General features: G+C 41.5%; 1 protein-coding gene across 1 annotated transcript in view; it reads left to right on the top strand.

Annotated features, from left to right (window-relative positions):
- Positions 1-1,256: 1,256 nt before the first annotated feature.
- HSPA4 (heat shock protein family A (Hsp70) member 4) overlaps positions 1,257-20,983 on the top strand; it is a 45,923-nt gene continuing 26,196 nt past the window's right edge. Inside the window, exons 1-5 of the mRNA XM_080672861.1 lie at positions 1,257-1,677; positions 10,614-10,671; positions 13,981-14,121; positions 16,239-16,361; positions 20,489-20,588. Coding sequence (XP_080528987.1) covers positions 1,571-1,677; positions 10,614-10,671; positions 13,981-14,121; positions 16,239-16,361; positions 20,489-20,588 — 529 coding nt within the window. The 5' untranslated portion in view covers positions 1,257-1,570. The remainder of the gene's footprint in view (positions 1,678-10,613; positions 10,672-13,980; positions 14,122-16,238; positions 16,362-20,488; positions 20,589-20,983) is intronic.

Below are 20,983 nucleotides of genomic sequence, written 5' to 3'. Positions count from 1 at the left end.
ATCTCATCAAGCAATTTATCAGACATGCTTATTGCTGATCGCACGCTGGCTTCCCCTCCACACCCGGAACACTCCTTAACAGCAAGTCATTGCTCTCCCAGGTGCTCCTGCAAGTGAGGCCCTTAAATTAAGATTTATTAGTTTCAACCTCCCAGGATCATGTCTGGAGAGTGGCTAATATTCTGCCAGCTTCGGAGACAGGACGGAAAGCAAGCCTGGCAGAGGTACCCATTACATTCCCTGCTTGCTTAGTAGCTGGTCTGCAACAATGTAAAAAAACCCCACAAAACTGAAAAACAAAACAAAACAAAACAAAACCCATGCCCTAGTGGTCGGCAAACTCATTAGTCAACAGAGCGGCAAACCGCGGCTCGCGAGCTGCCGCAGTTTGCCGACCACTGCAGCCGATTTGGCTCAGTGGGTAGAGTCGACCTGCATGCAGTCAGATTGAAGGGTCCTGGGTTTGATTCTGGTCAAGGGCTAGATCCCCAGTAGGGGGCGTGCAGGAGGCAGCCAATTAATGATTCTTATCATTGATGATTCTATACCCCTCTCCCTTCCTCTCAGAAATCAATAAAAATATATTAAAAAAAAAGATTCATTACCTTATGTAATCCTACCACTTTACTGGCTGGTCTCAACGGACCCAGGTAGTTTATCATCTATGTCCCTTGCATCCAGCTCAGGACTGCTTCTTGGAATATGTTGGGAATAAAAGTCCTGTAGGTCCCTCGGCCTCGACAATGAGTAACAACACAAATAAAACAAAAAAAACAAGGCGGTGGGGTTGAGAATGGATTCCTTCCTTATGCCGGAGAGGGCGCTGTCTTTGACTTTGACATAGCTCGACTTATTTGGAGCCATGTTCCAACAGCTGCCTAACCCAGTACGGGCCAACCTACCCCTAGGGAGGTTAGAGAGCCTTCGGAACTGGAGCGCAGAAGGTCCCACCACGGGAAGTTTCTTTGGCTATAAAGAGAACGGCAGAAGTAGGCCAAAGATACTTTCTCAGTACTACGCCTCCAGCCCGCTCTCCTTTCTTTTGGAAGGGGAGGTGCTCCCCACCTCTTGGCCTGTGTGGAAAGCAGCTGCGGCTGATTCTGTGCGCAGCTTCAATCGGCTAGCTCCGCCTCCCAATCTTTTTTTTTTTTTTTTTTTTTTTTACCTTCCTAGGTTCTCCACGCCTGGACCTGACGTATGCTTGTGCGTGACTGGGGGCGGGATCACTAAAGGAAGAGCTTGAGTGGAGATCTCGCGAGAACATTTTTTTTTCCTCCGCAGTTCTCGCTCTGCACCTTCATTCTCGTCGCAACGAGATCTTTCGAGATCTTCTCCGCCCCCGCTACCCGGCGCCCTCTCTGCGGCCGCTGAGCCGGAGCCCGCCTGAGCAGCACTCTTCGCAGCGGCTCGGTTTCCGAGAACCTAGGCTCTCGTGTGGGCAACCCTACGTCCCTCACTAGCACCGGTCCCCTGGCCTACGCGGCCCACTCTCCGCGCGCCATCCCCGCCGGGGTCCGTGTCCTGTTTCGCCGGCCAGACCCGGGCTCGAGCCCGAGCTGTAGCCGGCGCCATGTCGGTGGTGGGCATAGACCTGGGCTTCCAGAGCTGCTACGTTGCTGTGGCACGCGCCGGTGGCATCGAGACCATAGCTAATGAGTACAGCGACCGCTGCACGCCGTAAGTGTGGGCCAGGCCACGGCCGCGTGCACTGGGGGGTGGGGAGGTAGCAATTGCTTTGGTGTGCGACCCTCTCGGCGGAGGAACACGGGCCGGGGAATCACCTCCATTCCGGGCCGAAAGACCGGTGGATACTGGACCCCCGCTGGGTGCCAGGTCACTAGTGGCCGCGACCTGCTCTGTGGTTCTGCGCCAGGGGCGAGGCCTTTTCCCTGTGGCCCGCCAGCTGAGCGAAGCCGTGAGCGGGTACTCGGACCAGTGGAGGGCACAGGTAGGAGGTGGAAGGAAGGAAGGCCTGGGATGTAGGATGGTCCGAGATCCTCTCTCAGCGAGCAGAGACCAGGCCCAGGGCGTACTGACTTTCATTGAACCTAACACAGAATTCGTAGCTTTGCACACAGCCGGCACTTAATAAAAGTTGAACGGGTTCTATCGTCTGCCCGCGGCAAGACGTTGGAGCGGCCGGAGTCCCACGTGAGTGGGGGCGGGGCGGCGCCCGGAAGCGAGGGAGCCAGAGAACCTGAGGCTCAAGCTGCGGGACCAGAGATCTCAAACTTGGGGTGGTAGGGACATAAATCAGGAAAGGGTTTAATAAAATCGATGCCTTTTTGATATCCTTGCATTCACTTTTTCACATAGCTTCAGAATATTAAACTGCATTGGGTCATTTTCTGCTATTCTGTATGCATCCACTTTCACAGTAATACATTCCAATCAGGGTGTTGTCCACAATTGTTAATGAATGACCCAGGGGTTCATTTTGACATCTAGAATAATAATAAGTTATGGGACCAGTATAGACACAGGTCTAAAAAATCAGGACTCACCCAGGACTTTCCTTGGTTAGAGTAAGAATCTACTTTTTGAGTACATAGAGATACCTTTCAATCCATTGTCTTCCTCTTGGGCAAAATCTTCTAAGCTTCATTCTGAGCCACACCGGCCAGGGCAGCCTTCCTTTTCTTTAAATCTAAGTCATCCTGTTGCTCTTCTTAGATCTGTATGACATGTAAAGACATTCACTTCAGAGAGGAATGAATTTCTTGCAAGCATAAGGTATGAGATATTACTCTGCCGACACCCAGAAACTATGCATACGTTCAGCTCTTGCTCTCTGAAAGGGTGGTTATTAATAATTTCTTCAAATTCCTAATGTGGCTCAGTTGGTTGTGCACCATCCCATGCACCGGAGAGTCACCAGTTCATTCCCGGTCAGGGCGCGGGCTCGATCGTGTGGGAGGCTGAGGATTGATGTTTCTCACATTGATGTTCTCCCTCTCTTTAAAATCTATAAAAACACTTAAAAGAATAAAGAAAAAGAAGGCTGATTTGTTAATTAAAGCTTCAGACTTCTTACACCACTTCCCCTCATGTCTAATTGCTGTGGTTATGAAAGGAGTCTCTTATAAAGCATTTTTTCCTCCATCTGTTGAGATCTTGCTTCCAGTTGTCTGTCCTCTGGCTCAAATAAAATAAAATAAAAATATAATTTTTTGTTGGTTGTTAGGGAGGAAGGGAGAGGGAGAGAAAGAAATATCCCATGGGCTGCCTCCTGCAGGTCCCTCATTGGGGATGGGGCTAGCACCCGGGGCATTGTACCATGACTGGGAATCCAATCGGCAAGGTTTTAGTGCAGGGGAGGACACTCAACCACACCCGCCAAGGCACTTTATAAAAATACAGGTTTGAACCTTCTTACAAGAGCAGTCTGGGAAGCACCGTCATCACACTTCCATTCCAGGCACCAAAATATTCCCATTTAAACACACTTAAGGAAGGTAACGCTAATCTATTAATAATGAACTGCAGTCAAGACAGTCTTGTTAAAGCTCAATACCCAGCAGCTAAGCTAACACATTATCTGGCACTTAGCTACATTTTATAAATCATTGGTGAATTTGAGAAACAGGTGTATTTCAAAAGTGTATTCTTTAAAAATGATTTCACCACCCAGGCAGTGTGGCCCAGTGATTGAGCATAATGTGTAAGGAGGTCGCCAGTTGTCAGGGCACACCCCTGGGTTTTGTGCTCAGTCCCCAATAGGGGATGTGAAGGAGGCAGCCCATTGATGTTTCTGTCTCTGTCTCTCCCTTCCTCTCTCTGAAATCAATAAAAATATTAAAGTAGTTTTTAAAAATCACTTAAGAACTAAAATACAAGCTTGCATACAAATTTGGTAGAAGTAATGTACAGGAACTTTGCCATTAGTTTCCTAAACAAACATTTTTTTTCTTGACTTAACAAAACACTTGTTTGCTGTAACCATAAAAACACTATAAAGTGGTCCTAACCGGTTTGACTTGGTGGGTGGAGCGTCGGCCTGGGGACTGGAGGGTCCCAGGTTCGATTCCGGTCAAGGGCATGTACCTTGGTTGTGGGCACATCCCCAGTAAGGAGGTGTGCAGGAGGCAGCTGATCGATGTTTCTCTCTCATCGATGTTTCTGACTCTCTATCCCTCTCTCTTCCTCTCTGTAAAAAATCAATAAAATACATTAAAAAAGCAAAACAAAAAACAAACACAATTATAAAGTGTTAGAATTAAGTTTCCTTCAATTATTTGCTCTCTATCCTTGCATACCTTTTTCTAGATTTCTACTAATATATGTAGTATGTGTGTGTGTATAAACAAAAAGGATCATATTGTATTTTGTAACTGATTTCTTTTACTTATACACAGCGGGGCAAATGTAGGTTTATACTTGGTATAGAAAATAATACAGTAATTAATAGTAATACAAGAATAAACTTTAGCTGAAATTGGTTTGGCTCAGTGGATAGAGCGTCGGCCTGCGGACTGAGGGATCCCGGGTTCGATTCCGGTCAAGGGCATGTACCTTGGTTGCGGGCACATCCCCAGTAGGAGGTGTGCAGGAGGCAGCTGATCGATGTTTCTCTCTCATCGATGTTTCTAGCTCTCTATCCCTCTCCCTTCCTCTCTGTAAAATATCAATAAAATATATTAAAAAAAAAAGAATAAACTTTAGCATGTGTACAACTGTAAACTTGCATTTTCTCACCCTGTATTTTAGACATTTTTCAGAGTCAAATATGAATTTGTTTAAATAATGTAATTCTGTATTATGGCTATGACATGTTTTCCTCAAACAGATTATTTCTAATATTTTGCCATTACAAATAGTTTTTCAACAAGTAGTTTTTTTAAAAAATGTTTTTTTTAAAAAATTGATTTCAGAAGGGAGAGGGAGATAGAAACATCAACTATGTGAGAGAATCTTCATTGATGATGCCTCCTGCACGCCACCTACTGGGTATAGAGCCTGAAACCTAGGCATGAGTTCTGATCAGGAATCTAACCAGAACCTGGTTCATGGGTCAACCACTGAGCCACACCGGCCGGGCATCAGTTATCTTTTTTTTCCATTCCTCACCTGAGGATATTATTTTCCTTTAAATTCTTACCCGAGGATATGTTTTTATTGATTTTAGAGAGGGAGAGGGAGAGAAACAACGATTGGCTGCCTCCCATATGCAGTTCAACCTGGGAAGGAACCTGCAACCTGGACATGTGACCTGACTGGAAATTGAACCGGCAACTATTAGATGTATGGGAGAATGCTCTAACTGAGCCACCGGCCAGGGCTGAACAAGTAGATTTTCATATTTATGTTTACATGTTAATACTTTTATTTTTGTTGGATAGATTTCCAGATGTGAAATTGCTAGGATAAAGGATATGTATGCTTAGAGTTTTAGTACATATTGCCATAATACTTTACAAAAACTTAGATTAATTTATACCAGGAACATAAATGATTTCTCTGTCTTAATGGGGTTATGAAGATTAAGGAGTTAAATTAAAGTGTTTATTTAGAATAATGTCTGACATATAGTTAATAGCTCCTGAGCATTTGCTAATATTGCCATTATTACCTCTTTATATTTTCATTAATCCTCTTTATTAAGTGATATGTTGGTACAGTAAAATGCAATCTATAGAAGTTTGCCTTTTAGTATTCATCAAATATGTGGCTTAAAAATTTTTTCATTTTATTTTTCCATCACCATTTATCCCCTCTATCTTCATCCACCCACAATCACTACACTGTTGTCCATGTGTTCTCTTTCTTTTTTGCTCAATCCCTCCACTCCAACCCCCCCCCCCCAAATATGTGGCTTTTAATGTGCAAATGTTACTGACTCAGGAATTTGCTGTGCTTTAGGAACTATGTCTCTCAGAAAATGAGTTACTTTTCTGTTTGATATCAACTTTTTTGGGTACTTGATAGTTTGGGACTAAGTAACCAGAGGATACTCTAATATAGTAACCATTTCCAAATCATTTTGCCACCATCTCTTAGTTGATAATCTAAATACTATTGGTTCTCTGAAAAGCTCATTTTCTTAGTTTTAAGAAAGTAGAGCAAAAGCCATCCTAATACTCTGAGAGTACTCACACAAACATGAAACTACCTTTTAAGGATAGCAGCTGTTCTTAATATCCTAATCAGAATGTGCATAAATATTTGGTCAGTAGTATTTCTTACCCAGGAAAGAGAGATCATTGCCATTCTCTGTCTTAAAAAAGATTATTATTTTTAGGACTAGAGTCATAGAAATAAAGATAAGAACAGAGTGTTGAACTTGGTTTGAATTAATTTCCAACAATGTCAACCTGTAATTTGGAATGGAGGAAAAGTAGTGTCAAACAGCAAATGTCTGAGTACTTTCCATTTTTAAAGTACTTGGCTTTGTGTGTAGTATAGAGCAGTGGTCGGCAAACTCATTAGTCAACAGAGCCAAATATCAACAGTACAACGATTGAAATTTCTTTTGAGAGCCGTAAACCGACTTCGCATGGGCCACGAAGTTTCAATCGCACTGTACATGCGCGCCCGCATGTGGTATTTTGTGGAAGAGCCACACTCAAGGGGCCAAAGAGCCTCAGTTTGCTGACCACTGGTATAGAGGAAGTGTAAGATAGCAGTTCTGTTGTTTACAGCTATAACCGTTCCAGTTGGAAATATAAATGACATAAAAGCACAGTGAAAGCTTATTTATGTACAGACTTAAAAAAATGAATTTAGAGTAGACGTTACATCAGTGGGGGATGGAGCGATGAGGAAAGGCAGGTGTGGGATTTGAGCAAATAGGATTAGAATACATGGAGGAAAGGATTGGGACAGTCTCAGGGAAAGTGTAGAAATAGGAATAAATTTAATGGTTTGGTTGGAAGTACTCAAGTTTGCAAGTATGAGATTTTAAGTCCAGTAGTCCTGATGATTGTGGAATCCTTGAATCGGTTCTTCATTATAAAATGGGGACAGAAATAGGTTTGTTTTTTTTCCTCAGAGTATTTAGTAGAACCAAGTGTAGAATGCTTAGCACTCTGCCTGGTATATGAAGGCTCAATAATGAAAGCTGTGGAACAAGGGAGTTTAGTTTGTTCCATGATGGAATAATTCAACCACTGAAGACTTTTCAGAAGATATGTTGAAGAGTAACAAATTGAATGAGTTTTTTAATCTAGTCTCTTTTAGGACTTATATTTACAGGCATACCTCAATATATTAGGAGTTGGATTCTGGACCATGGCAATAGAGCGAGTATTGCCATGAAGCCAGCCATAGTCTTTTTGCTGGTGGCGAGTCTTGCCTTCAATTTGTATAAAACACCTGTGAAGGGCAATAAAACTAAGTGTTATGTAAACGAGTTATGCCTGTATTAGAAGTATTCACCTAAATGCTAATGGTAGCCCTCTAGGATCGAGGGAGATTTTTTTGGTGGAATTATAGGCAACTTATTTTCTTTGTACTTTGTTTTAATTTTCTACTGTGAGCTTGCACCGGAAAGAACTGAACTAGGTTCTAATGCTGGCAGTAATTAATATTCAACTTAATCTTTCTTCACATTTACGTATTAGTTTCTTTAAGCTTTTAGTTTGAAAAATCCTTCAATTTGTGCTGTTGGACATATTGGCCATTAAATTGTTCTTTTTTAATTGAAGTAGTATTTTTTATTTCTCATGGATAGATGATTTTAAAGATGACTGGATTTTAGTGGACAGTTTGAGAAGGTGAAGCAGAATTTTTATAGCATACTGGTAGGTGTGTATATATATATATATATATATATATATATATATATAAATATCAAGTGGGTATTATTATTACTTTTTAAATATATTTTATTGATTTTTTACAGAGAGGAAGGGAGAGGGCTAGAGAGCTAGAAACATCGATGAGAGAGAAATATTGATGAGCTGCCTCCTGCACACCCCCTACTGGGGATGTGCCCGCAACCAAGGTACATGCCCTTGACCGGAATCAAACCCGGGACCCTTCAGTCCGCAGGCCAATGCTCTACCATTGAGCCAAACTGGTTAGGGCGGTAGGTATATTTTTGTATGAAACTCAGATCAGGGCTTCACTGGAGTTATAATAATAGCTAATATTTTATTTACTAGAGGCCTGGTGCACAAAATTCGTGCACGTGCGTGCGTGCGTGCGTGTATGTCCGTCCCTCCCTCAGCCCAGCCTGCACCCTCTCCAATCTGGGGCATCCCTCTCACAATCCAGGACTGCTGGCTCCCAACCACTTGCCCTCCTGCCTGCCTGATTGCCCCTAACCGCTTCTGCCTGCCAGCCTGATCATCACCCCTTAACCACTCCCCTGCCAGCCTAATTGATGCCTAACTGCTCACCTGCTGGCCCGATTGCCCCCAACTGCTCTCCGCTGCTGGCCTGGTCACCCCTAAATGTCCTCCCCTGCAGGCCTGGTCACCCCTAACTTCCCTCCCCTGCCGACCTGGTCACCCCTAGCTGTCCTCCCCTGCTGGCCTGGTTCCCCCCAACTGCCCTCCCCTGCAGGCCTGGTCACCCCCAACTGCCCTCCCGTGCAGGTCTGGTCACCCCTAACTTCCCTCCCCTGCTGGCCTGGTCACTCCTAACTGCCCTCCCCTGCTGTCCTGGTCGCCCCCAACTGCCCTCCCTTAGGAAATTAGATCTGGTAGTTTTTAGAAAGATGTAGTTTTACTAATCGATAGGCTTAGGAGAGGAGAGAGTGAATGGAGTGGTAAGATTGCTTTGGGCAATTTCCTGAAGGGCAGTATAGGCTGTGATAGGAGAGGTATTTAAGTGGTACTCAGAAAACTTAAAAATTATAGTGATTGGTAGCCCTGCCACGGTGGCTCAGTGGTTGAGCATTGACCTATGAACCAGGAGATTGCGGTTCAATTCCCCGTCAGGGCACATGCCTGGGTTTTGGCCTCAACCCCCTATATCTCTCTGAAACCAAAAAAAAAAAAAAAAAAAAAAAAAAAAAAAAATATATATATATATATATATATATATATATATATATATATACACACACACACATACACACACACACACACACATATATACATATATATATATATATATATATATATATTTTTTTTTTTTTGTGGTAAAGAATTATGAATTTATTAGGTCATCTGGAAAACCAGATGGGCTGAGCCCCAAAATGGCGCCAGCCAATAAAAATATATTAAAAAAATTTTTTAGAGATTGGTACATTTGCAGGCAGGCTGAGCTTCTTGAGGGGCTATGCCCAGCATGTTCTAGCTCCACAGAGTGTAGGGTTCAGAGGAAATCTGATGAGATGCCAAGCTAAACCATAACTGCTCTGGGAGATTGGCTCACAGGGGTTCTTATTTATTCCATTGGTTGAAAAGGGCCAGAGGCCCAGAGAGGCCCAGCATTCTACCCATATGCATAGGGCTAGTAAATTTAAGTACACTTCTACTTAATTAATAGGTCATTTAAGTATTTAGATTTGGACCAACGCAGTATGACTCCAGAGCCCTATTTCTTTGTTAAATTGAAAGAACTAGGCTTCCAGGGAGGATAGAGAAGGTCAAAACTAGAATGTAAAGTATGGAGAAATGATCTGACTCCATTGCTTTTTGATTACATGGCCCTGGATAAATTTACTTAATAACATTTTGATCTCAGTTTCATATAAAATGGGAATAAGATAGGGTGCTTATGGGGATTAAGTGAGATACTACATATGAGCAATTTATGCAGTCATAATAATTAAAGCAGAATGAAGTGGGCTTTACCACCTTAAGGGAGTGGGGATGGACTCTGGGAAGAGCTTTGTCTTTTGGGATTTTTTTTTAGGTGGTGTCAGTAAATTTGATCTTGTAGCTTAAGAGAAAGCAGCTACTGTAAAGGGAGGAGCCAGATATATGAGAATTAAGGGAATGCAGGGTAACAGGGATTAATTAGAATAAAAACCATAGAGTGATGCATAGGGGTCATGATAGCAAAAGCTTCAACTCCAATATAGCTGACTTTAAGCTTAAGCATAGTATTTTAAAGTAGTTTACCTTTAAGCAGGCTTTAGTTTTGCTTTCTAAATTAAGCAGCAAATAGATCAAACCAGCAGGCAGTGTATGAATTGGTGATTTGGAAGAATGTGTTCGGAAGTGGGAATGAAGCTCTGTGTCAGAAATTGAGTCCTCAGAAGCTAGTTCTAGAAAAATTACTTTATATACTAAAGGACAAGAGTTGTTTTCAGGGTTTATAGGCTGTTTTCTTTTTGTAGTTATAAGTTGTTTTAAAAAACAACATTTAATTGATGAATTGATATGAGGGTACGTCATTTTATGTTGGGATTTGAACATCAGACTTGAAGAATTAAGAGGATAGTGGAGACTGGCTAGTCCATCTCTAGTATTTTAGACAGATTGTCATCACATAAAACTGCAACATGTAAATGAGAGGACTCCAATTATTTTAAGAGGCAGCCCATTCTGTGGACAATTTTACTGAACACTGTAAAGGTTAAAGTCATAGACTTACTGTGTGCTGTTAAAATAAATGTTTTTTTAGTGAAGACAGAAATCTTGCCTGGTGTGGTTGTGGATGTACTGTAATGTTGCATTAATTTTGGATGTAATATACTAAAATGTTGTTTTATCTTCTAGGGCTTGCATTTCTTTTGGTCCTAAGAATCGGTCAATTGGAGCAGCAGCTAAAAGCCAGGTAGGTAGAGTTTTGTTTTTTCCTAAAACGACTTATTTTTCTGGTTTATCCCTCCCTCCGTTTAGCAACTATTCGAGTGCTCATTATGTGTTTAGCACTGGTAGGCAGTGCATGCATCTGTGAGACAGACTTATCCCTATTCACATGTACTTGAATGAACAGCATGAACAGTATACTAATCTGTTTAATGCAAACTGCTAGGATGTGTTTTGCCCAGAACTTGTTTTAAGCAAGACTTGCTTGTTCCTTGATGTTTAAAATGCTCTTTAAAGTTGTCTCGTTGGGCCTTTCTTGCTAATATTGAAGGTCATTGTGGTTTCTAGAATAGATCTTGTTAATCAAGATTCTCAAGGAAGGAAAGCATACTTGTAGAAGCACATTAACTTAACATTAGTTTATTTTGTAAACTAGGAATCTGACATATTTGCTGGTTTCAGAGCAGCAGAATCCCAAGAGTTCTGTTATCCTGAGTGTCTGAGGTTGCTGTGACATTAAAGAGTTGCATATTTGATCTTTTTATGGTTCAATCTGGAGCAAAATATAGAATGAATACTTGTCTCTCTTTCTGAACCCAGAGGGGCCTAAAATTCATAAGCCTAAGAAAATGGTGGTTGGCCAGTTGATTATTAATTAAACCGGGTGTTTTATAATCTTATATTTTTTTAATATTTATTGATTTCAGAGAGGAAGGGAGAGGGATAGAGAGATAGAAACATCAATGATGAGAGAGAATCATTGATCGGCTGCCTCCTGCACGCCCCCTAGTGGGGATTGAGCCCACAACCCGGGCATGTGCCCTTGGCTGGAATCGAACCTGTGACCCTTCAGTCTGCAGGCCGATGCCCTATCCACTGAGCCAAACCGGCTAGGGCTATAATCTTATTTTTAAAAAGCTCAAGATGTTTTAGGAGGCAGTAGATAGCAAGTACACAGCTGTATTGAATGTCTTTTCTTCTAAAATTTCAGTGAATTCTTTCTGTTTTTAAAGTTTTCTTTCATTGAGAATAGTTATTATATTAAATTGGCTGCCTAGTTCTAGGTTGACATAGTTAATTGTGGTATTGAGTTTCTACTTGGCAGCTTGCTGAAGCAGGACCTGATTTGGGAGGCATTGTTTTACAAAAGGTCTTCTGTGTGGGCCCTTGGACATACCTGATGCAGAGGGGCTCTGTAGCTTATCCTTGGGGCTTGGTACACTTAGCTCCGGCATTAAGAAGAGGAGTCTGTAAATCTTTTTTTTTTTTTTTTTTTAATATTTTTTTAAATATATTTTATTGATTTTTTACAGAGAGGAAGGGAGAGGGATAGAGTGTTAGAAACATCGATGAGAGAGAAACATCGATCAGCTGCCTCCTGCATATCCCCCACTGGGGATGTGCCCGCAACCAAGGTACATGCCCTTGACCGGAATCGAACCTGGGACCTTTCAGTCCGCAGGCTGACGCTCTATCCACTGAGCCAAACCGGTTTCGGCTGGAGTCTGTAAATCTTAAGCACAAGTTCATCTTGAATTTTTTGAATGTCTTTGTCAGTGTTTTTTCCTCCCGTAAATTATAAGTTTATTGTAGAGAAATAAAAAATATATAGCTAGAATATTATAGGGAATTTGGAAGTTACTGTACTGCCACTATCCAAAAATCACTTAGTTTCTGAATGCATAACCTTTTGTACTCTTTCTAAGCGTATAGCTTTTCCCCTACAAAAGTGAAGTCATACTATATAGATACTTGTCTTCCAACCTCCTAAAATAATCTTGCCCACTATATAGCTATACCGTAATTTATTTACCCATACATATTTAGGCTATTTCTAGTCTTCTGGTATTATAAATAGCTAGAGGCCTGGTGCACGACATTCATGAACTGGGGCGGGGCAGGAGGGTCCTTCAGCCCGGCCTGTGCCCTCTCACAGTCCGGGACCCCTCGGGGGATGTCTGCCTGTCGGGTTAGGCCCGCTCCCCGCAGGTAGACATCCCCCGAGGGGTCCTTAGTGCTGCTGCCACCGCTGCTGTGCTCGCCAGCTGTGAGCCTGGGTTCTGGCTGAGTGGCACTCCCCCTGGGGGAGCGCACTGACCCCCAGGGGGCAGCTCCTGCATTGAGTGTCTGCCCCCTGTTGGTCAGTGCACATCATAGCAACCAGTCATTCCGCCATTTGGTCGATTTGCATATTAGCCTTTTATTATATAGGACTAGAGGCCTGGTGCATGAAATTCATGCATGGATAGGGTCCCTAGGCCTGGCCAGTGATCAGGGCTGATCGGGGCCTTCCGGCTGCTGGCCAGAGCCTTCCTTTGTTCTGCACCACCCTCTGGTGGTAAGCACATGTCATAGCGAGCGATTGAACTCCCAGTTGAACTCCCGAGGGCCACTCGCATATTAGCCTTTTATATATATAGACTAGTGGCCCGGTGCACAAAATTCGTGCACGGGTTGGGGGGGATTGTCCATCAGCCTGGCCTGCGCCCTCTCCAATATGGGACCCCTTGTGGGATGTCTGACTGCCGGTTTAGGCCCAATACCTGTGGGATCGGGCCTAAATCGGCAGTTGAACATCCCTCTCGCAATCCGGGACCGCTGGCTCTTAACCACTCACCTGCCTGCTTGCTTGATTGCCCCTAACCACTCTGCCTGCCAGCCGGCTCGCCCCCAAATACTCCCCCACCAGCCTTCTTGCCCCCAACTCCCCCCCTTGCCAGCCTGATCGCCCCCAACTGCCTCCCCTCTGTGCCCCCCCACCAGCCTGTTTGCCCCCAACTGCCCTTCCCTCTTGGCCTGATCGTCCCTAACCGTCTCTGCCTCGGCCCCGCCACCATGGCTTTGTCCAGAAGGTCTCCTGGTCTTAATTAGCATATTACCCTTTTATTAGTATAGATACTCTGTCAGTATGGTAAGTTTCTTTCACTGGAGTTTCTGAATTGACACATACTTCCAAACTGACTCCTGGAAAGATTGAATCACAAACTATGAGTAATTTTTAAAAGCTAATAAAAATCATGTGTGAATGTTTTGGAATTTTAAGGTGTAAAATACTTTTGAAAGTATAATGACCTATTTATATGGAGAAGCAGGACAAGTGGGGCTGTCTTTGATCTCTGTGTTACTTGTTCAAGACCCTCACCCTTCAAGCCTCACTTCACAGGCTAGTAGGCATCATTCAGTAAAGTTTAGTGCTGAAGAAAACTGAAACTCAGAAGAAAACTTTGTGGCGTTACAATGTTGCTAATTTAATCTGATGCTATTGAATTACTTTTTTCTTAATTTAATTGCTATCAGTCTTTCTACTTTTTGACTCAGCTTTCCTTTCTCTTAGATCATTTCCAATGCAAAGAACACAGTCCAGGGATTTAAAAGATTCCATGGCCGAGCATTCTCTGATCCGTTTGTGGAGGCAGAAAAATCTAGCCTTGCATATGATATTGTGCAATTGCCTACTGGATTAACAGGTATAAAGGTAAGGTTCTCAAGATAATTCCTGATGATTAAAATATAGCATTTTATTTTATTAGGTCATTGTATATCAATACCATTCTGATTTCATAGTATAATGAAAATGCGTAGGAAAAAACTTGCTAGTAAAGACCGTTTGGCATTTTTTTCAATGATTTGGATTTTGATTGAGAACCATCAGTGGCACTGTTATATGGCTTTGACAGATAGTGATCAAATTAATGTGGCCATTGCTGCTTGTCTTTTTTTTTTTAATATATTTTTATTTCAGAGAAGAAAGGAGAGGGAGAGAGATAGAAGCATCAATGATGAGAGAGAATCATTGATTGGCTGCCTCCTGCACACCCCCTACTGGGGATCGTGCCCACAACCCGGGCATGTGCTCTTTTTTTTTAAAAAAAATACATTTTATTGATTTTTTACAGAGAGGAAGGGAGAGGGACAGAGAGTTAGAAACATCGATGAGAGAGAAACATTGACCAGCTGCCTCCTGCACACCCCCTACTCGGGATGTGCCTGCAACCAAGGTACATGCCCTTGACCGGAATCGAACCCGGGACCCTTGAGTCTGCAGGCCGACGCTCTATCCACTGAGCCAAACCGGCTAGGGCTGTCTTGTTTACTGATGCGATTTTAGGGTGTGACTTGAGGAAGAGCAGTCAAAGAAATCAGCACTTTTAAGTCATTAGCCAGATATATGGTCATACTTTTGACATATGAATTAGATTGGAAGAGATGATGTTCTTTTGAGGAAAAAAGAGTTTAGTTTTTGATATTTCTGGGATATCTAGAAGATCCTCTTTGTGAAGCGTGCAGTGAACTGATCATTCAAAAAGGGTGAGAGGCTGGGGATGGGAAGGGTGCACTCCACTGTCTCTCTAGCACTTAGAGGTGGTAAGAAGAACCCCGGAGGGTGGTTGAACTTTCCAGGCAAGTGAGTTTAGAGAGAGGAGATTTGGTGTTTGACACATTCCAATTGGAGAAATCAGAATCATGGAAACAGGCTCAAATTCCAAGAGATGATAAGAATTGAGAGAAAAAGGTAGTTGATTGTGACATTGTAGCTGAGAATTCAGTTGAATTTATAAGTGATGAATTCTAATAAGTATAATCTCTGGGTTTGCTTAGGATATCTGTGGCAATAATCTCAGAACAGTTTGGATGACTTAGTAAGGGGTAAAGCTGGAGTACAGAGGAGGTGAAGAAATGGGGGGGGGGACGGGATACTTACTATTAAGAAAGAAATAGGATGAATATTGGCAGATTTAGTCATAAGCATTGCAAGGGCCAAAGGAGAAAGAGACTAGGGAGAATACCTGGAGGTAAAGTGGATCCAAGTACAAGGGTAGAGGAGTTGACTAAGTTTAGACAAATAGGGAAGAGGAGGCAACTTAGAAGGAGACTCACTGGGAGGGTTATTTTTCCATCTTTATCATGCAATAAAACGAGAAACTGTTAGACTCTAAACCAGAGTACATTATGGTTGGGCTGGGGAGTGAGGAGCAGGTAGCTTTCAAGCTGAGATAGCGTAGCAGATTTAAAAGAAGAGAGTGACATTTTCTGGTCTGCATTGTAGTTGGGGAATTATGGGTATATGTGGGGTGGGGTTTATCCTTGCAGCCTCTCAACATACAAAGTTTGCAACTTTTGTCAAAGTTGCAGACTTCATCCAGGGTAGGCTCTCTGGAAGCTTTATTACATTCTTTAATTCACCAAGTATTTATTTTGTTAGGTCTGTCAGTACTGGGGCTATAGCAGTGAATGAATTGGACTAAAACCATGTCCTCAGGTTAGATTGAATCTTGGGGAGGTGATAACACACAGTATGTCAGAGGGTAAAGTAGTTCACCACCAGATCCTTTACAGAGGGGCAGTGTAGCTCATGGTGAGCTTCACCAACTTGCTTCTGCACAGGTAAATTGTCTCAGGTTTTATTGATAAAGTTGCCACAACATTGTTTACGTAGTGGTCCTCATCTTTAAGTATTACGTACATGTTATAAAGCTAAAAGTGACCTTTAAATTATTTTTGTTTCTAAAACTAGCTTCAATTCCATCTTGAGATAATGCTTCATTGATGATGGTGAGACATTGCTCATTTTCTTTTGTCATTTTATTGCAGGTGAAATATATGGAGGAAGAACGAAATTTTACCACGGAGCAAGTGACTGCCATGCTTTTGTCCAAACTGAAGGAGACAGCAGAAAGTGTTCTTAAAAAGCCTGTTGTGGACTGTGTTGTTTCAGTGAGTTTGAGCCCTACTCATTATTAAGTCTTGCATGAAGAAGCATTTTCATTTTAACTGCAAATAATACTGTTTTTTGCCGTAGGTTGTATGATTGATTATTTTAAGAAATTTATCAAAGTAGTCCTCATTTTCTTGAATTCTCTTTTCTGGTCCCTAGTTATTGCTTCGGCCTCCTCTGTTCTTCTGCCTATTTAAAGGCTTATCTTAAAGCCCACTTCATCCTGGATTTCTTGTAGCACTGAGCATAGTGTCTAGTGGCTACTTATTTGTTAAATTAGTTGAATACTCTCAGTGAGAAATGCTTTATTTTTCTCCCTTTTTATCTCTGTATCTTTGCTGTCACTGTATCTAGCTCTAAAGGCAAAGCAGCGATAGACTTTATCTTGTCTTTTCCATAATCCTATCTAGATGGAAGCCTGGCTGTTTGTAGCAATGTGCTTGTAATATGATGGAGTCCTTAGCAACCACTGAAATTTCGGCAGTTGTATTGGCTTTCTCACTGAATCTCTTTCCGTGGCTGTTATCTGATATGTATATCTCTGTGGCCTCCTTCGTTGGTGCATTGGTTGACAAAGCAAGGACTGTTAGGTAGCTTTTTCACCACAGTCTGTTGTCTGGCGGATTCCTTAGTTCTTGGCTATCTAGTAAAGCAGAACTGACATTTGTTGGGAAAAATTGGATTATGACTGTTGTGTCACATTCTGGTGATGCAAAGAATAAAAATGCTACTTCTCTTAAAGATTCAGTTACAGACACTGTATTTTCTTAGATGCTTTCTGCCTTTTCTGAATTCTTTATTGGTCCGTCAGATTTATCTTCATTTCCCCATCTAGTTAGTACCTTTAACATTGATCCTGTATTATGCTCACTGTTGAAGTAAAATTTATGTAAAATGATAGAATGCCTGAATGGTGTTTTCAACTTTTTGAACAAGTTTAAAGGTGATGTGTTAAGTCATGTGTTGGGGAACCTAAGGACTACACTGAGTTTTGGTGACTTGCTAAGAGAATTAATAGGACTCAGAGAGTATAGCTGTACTTAAGGCTAAGATTTATTACAGCAAAAGGGCACAAAGCAAAATCAACAAAGGGAAAAGTTGTACATGGGCAATGAATGTCTGGAGGAAACCAGGGACAAGCTTCCAAAAGTCCTATCTTTCTATCTATCTACCTACCTACCTACCTACCTACTTACCTATCTATCTATTTCAGAGAGGAAGGAAGAGGGAGAGAGAGATAGAAACATCAATGGTGAGAGAGAATCATTGATCAGCTGCCTCCTGCACACCCCCCACTGGGGATCAAGCCCGCAACCCAGGCTGTGCCCTTAATTGGAATTGAATCTGGGACTCTTCGGTCCTCAGGCTTGACGATGCTCTATCCACTGAGCCAAACCAGCGAGGGCCAAGAGTTCCTTTTAATTAAGCACTGCTTAATTATTTCAGCAACAAATTGTGACAACAAGTGTGAAAATGTCATACGTCAGGGAAGTTCTGCCTGTAGCCTAAGGAGTCCAGGGTTTCTATTGGAGGGGCAAAGGGTCAGTCATGTAGGTACCTTATGCCTAGCATGTACCAAAATTACAGACTTTCAGAAGTAAAGTAGGTATTCTGCATAAACTATGTTGTAGAAACAGTTTAGGCACAGTGCCTCACTTAACATTTAGGGAAATTTTTGTGTCAACTTAGGGAACCGTTTATCATTCAAGTTCCTGGATTCTAGGAAAGGGCCCACCTTGTCATTAGACCTTTCTAAGGATAGCTGTCTCTGGCCTCTATGTGAACTCTCTTCTGCATAGTCACTATTCTAGCTCTGTACTAATGCTATGTCTGATTGCTGTGTAAATAGAACCCGGGTGTGTTGTGCTTAATATATAAATTGATTATTGTTAAAACATAAACTTTATTTTTTTAGAAAGTTAATAGCCCAGTGTTCAAAAATCAAATATGTAGATAGGAGGGTGTATGGAAGCTTCCTCACACTTGTTACCTAGTAAGTAGTATTTCCTTCCCAAAGTTACCAATTTTATCACTTTGTCACATCCAGATCTTCCCAGAGGTTTTTATGTACTGAAGCAAATATAGATAGATCCTTTTTAACTTTTATGTTTCTTTTAACAAATTTTGGACAATTTATCTTGTATTCGTTCCATAGCAGTAAAGAAGTGCATCATTCCTTTTAAGTCTGCGAGATTCCAGTTTATGAGGTACTTATTTAGCCAGTCTTTTTGTTGCACATCCACTTTTGTTTTATTTTTGCTGCCTCCTGCACGCCCCCTACTGGGGATCGAGCCCGCAACCTGGGTATATGCCCTTGACTGGAATTGAACCTGGGACCCTTCAGTCTGCAGGCCGAAGCTCTATCCACTGGGCCAAACCAGCTAGGGCAGTTTTGTGTTGTTGTTTTTTTTTATAGTGAAGAATGCTGCAATGAGTACATTTAAATATCATTTTGCTCTTATATGATAAGTTTGTAGAATTTATAGGCTAACTTCTTAGAAGTGCAATTGCTGGGACAAACGATACGTGTACAATAGTTCCCCCTTATTCATGGTTTCGCTTTCCGTGGTTTCAGTAACATGCAGTGAACCTCAGTCCAAATATATTAAATGGAAAATTCCAGAAACAAACCATTCATAAGTTATAAGTTGCATGCCATTCTGGGTCCTGCTCTGCCTGCTCTGTCCTGCTGGCATTATGAATCATCCTTTTGTTCATTGTATCCACGTTGTATGTACAGTACTACAAGGTATTTTGAGGGAGAGATCATATTCACTTAACTTTTATTACAGAATATTGTGTAATTGTTACATTTTATGATTAGGTGGTGTTAATCTCTTACTATGCCTAATTTATAAACTTTACCACAGGTGTGTATGTATAGGAAAAAAACATAGTATATACAGGGTTTGATACTATCCTCAGTTTCAGGCATCCACTGGGGGTCTTGCATACCCCCAAATGGACTACTGTATTTGTAATTTCTTATTTTTTATTTTTATTGATTTCAGGGAGAGGAAGGGCGAGGGAGAAAGAGATAGAAACATCAATGATGAGAGAGAATCATTGATTGGCTGTCTCCTGCATGCCCCCTACTAGGAGTCTAACTTTGACTTCCTGATTCATGGGTCAATGCTCAACCACTGATCCACACTGGCCGGGCTGTATTGTAATTAAAAATTTTTTAAAAATTAATTTCAGAGAGAGGGAGAGAGAGATAGAAACATCAGTGATGAGAGAGAATCATTGATCAGCTGCTTCCTGCATGCTCCCTACTGGGGATCAAGCCAGAAACCCGGGCATGTGCCCTAACCTCTTGGTTCACAGGTTGATGCTCAACCACTGAGACACACAGTCTGGGCTGTATTTGTAATTTTTACAGCTGTTCAGTTACCCTTCAAAGAATTTGCAGTAATTCACACTTCCACCTGGAATGTATGAAAGGGCTTATTTCACTGCAGCCTCACCAGCACAGCTTATTGGTGTTTTAGCTAATTCTAATAGGTAGAATAATGGTATCAAAGTATATGTAATCTTACTATTTAGGTGAAGATGAACATTTTAAAATTGAAGAGCCATTTTGTATTTTCCGTTGTTTGAAATGTTCCTGTTCTCTGCTCATTTTATTCTGAGTTTGTGATTTTCATTTTGACTTGTAGTTCATTACATATTATTAGATTAGCTCTTTGCGTTTTATGATGTGAGTTGCAAATATTTTCCCCATTTGGTCATTCGAATTTTTTATGAGTCAGAAATTTTTTTCTTCTTCTGGGTGTTTTGTTATATTTAGAAAATCCTTTCTTACTCTGATGGTAAAATTCCTTTCATTCTAGTACTCTTGATTTTTTTTTTTTTTTTAACATTTAAATCTTTGATTTGACCTAAATTTTGGTATAAGTTGTACAGTAGGGATGCCAATTTATTATTTTTAATATGGCTGACTAGCCATTGTCTCACTACTACTTGTTGAATTTTCTAAATTTTCCCTACTGGTTTGAAATCCTCTGATCATAAGCAGAATAAATGGCTGTAGTTGACTGAGGACGGTTCTGGGTTTTACTGCTTTTTGACAGGTGCATCCTAAATGAATCTCTATAATACAGTAAACTTTCAAAATTTTTTGTAGGTTCCTTGTTTCTATACTGATGCAGAAAGAAGGTCAGTGATGGATGCAACACAGATTGCTGGTCTCAATTGCCTTCGATTAATGAATGAAACTACTGCAGGTAAGAGAGACTATTAACTAAAATTTTTTACTTACTTAATCTTGAGGGTTGTGAAGATCCTAGGGTTTCCTCTTTATTTTTTTGGTTACTCTGTCACATATGAAGAATTCATCTGACCAGTACTTTTTCTGTATCTTCATATTTAATCACATGGTTTGTAAAGAAATACATTTATTGTGTGATTGGAGCAGTGCTTTGATTTAAAGATTGGCCTTTTCTATGACTTGTGGGCTGGTGGAGTCAGAGGAATGGGTGTAAAGCAACATCTCAGGGACAGGATATGTGGAAATGCTGAGATGGCACAATGGTAGAAGAAATCCTGGAAAATATGTTTGGGAAAGTTAGAGAAGTGGTTTGGGAACAATTGCCAAAGTCAATTGGAATTGGAAATTGGA

This window comes from Plecotus auritus, assembly GCF_963455305.1.
Source record: "Plecotus auritus genome assembly, chromosome: 6".
Taxonomy (NCBI): Eukaryota; Metazoa; Chordata; class Mammalia; order Chiroptera; family Vespertilionidae; genus Plecotus; species Plecotus auritus.
This window is presented reverse-complemented; position numbering and strand designations above follow the sequence as displayed.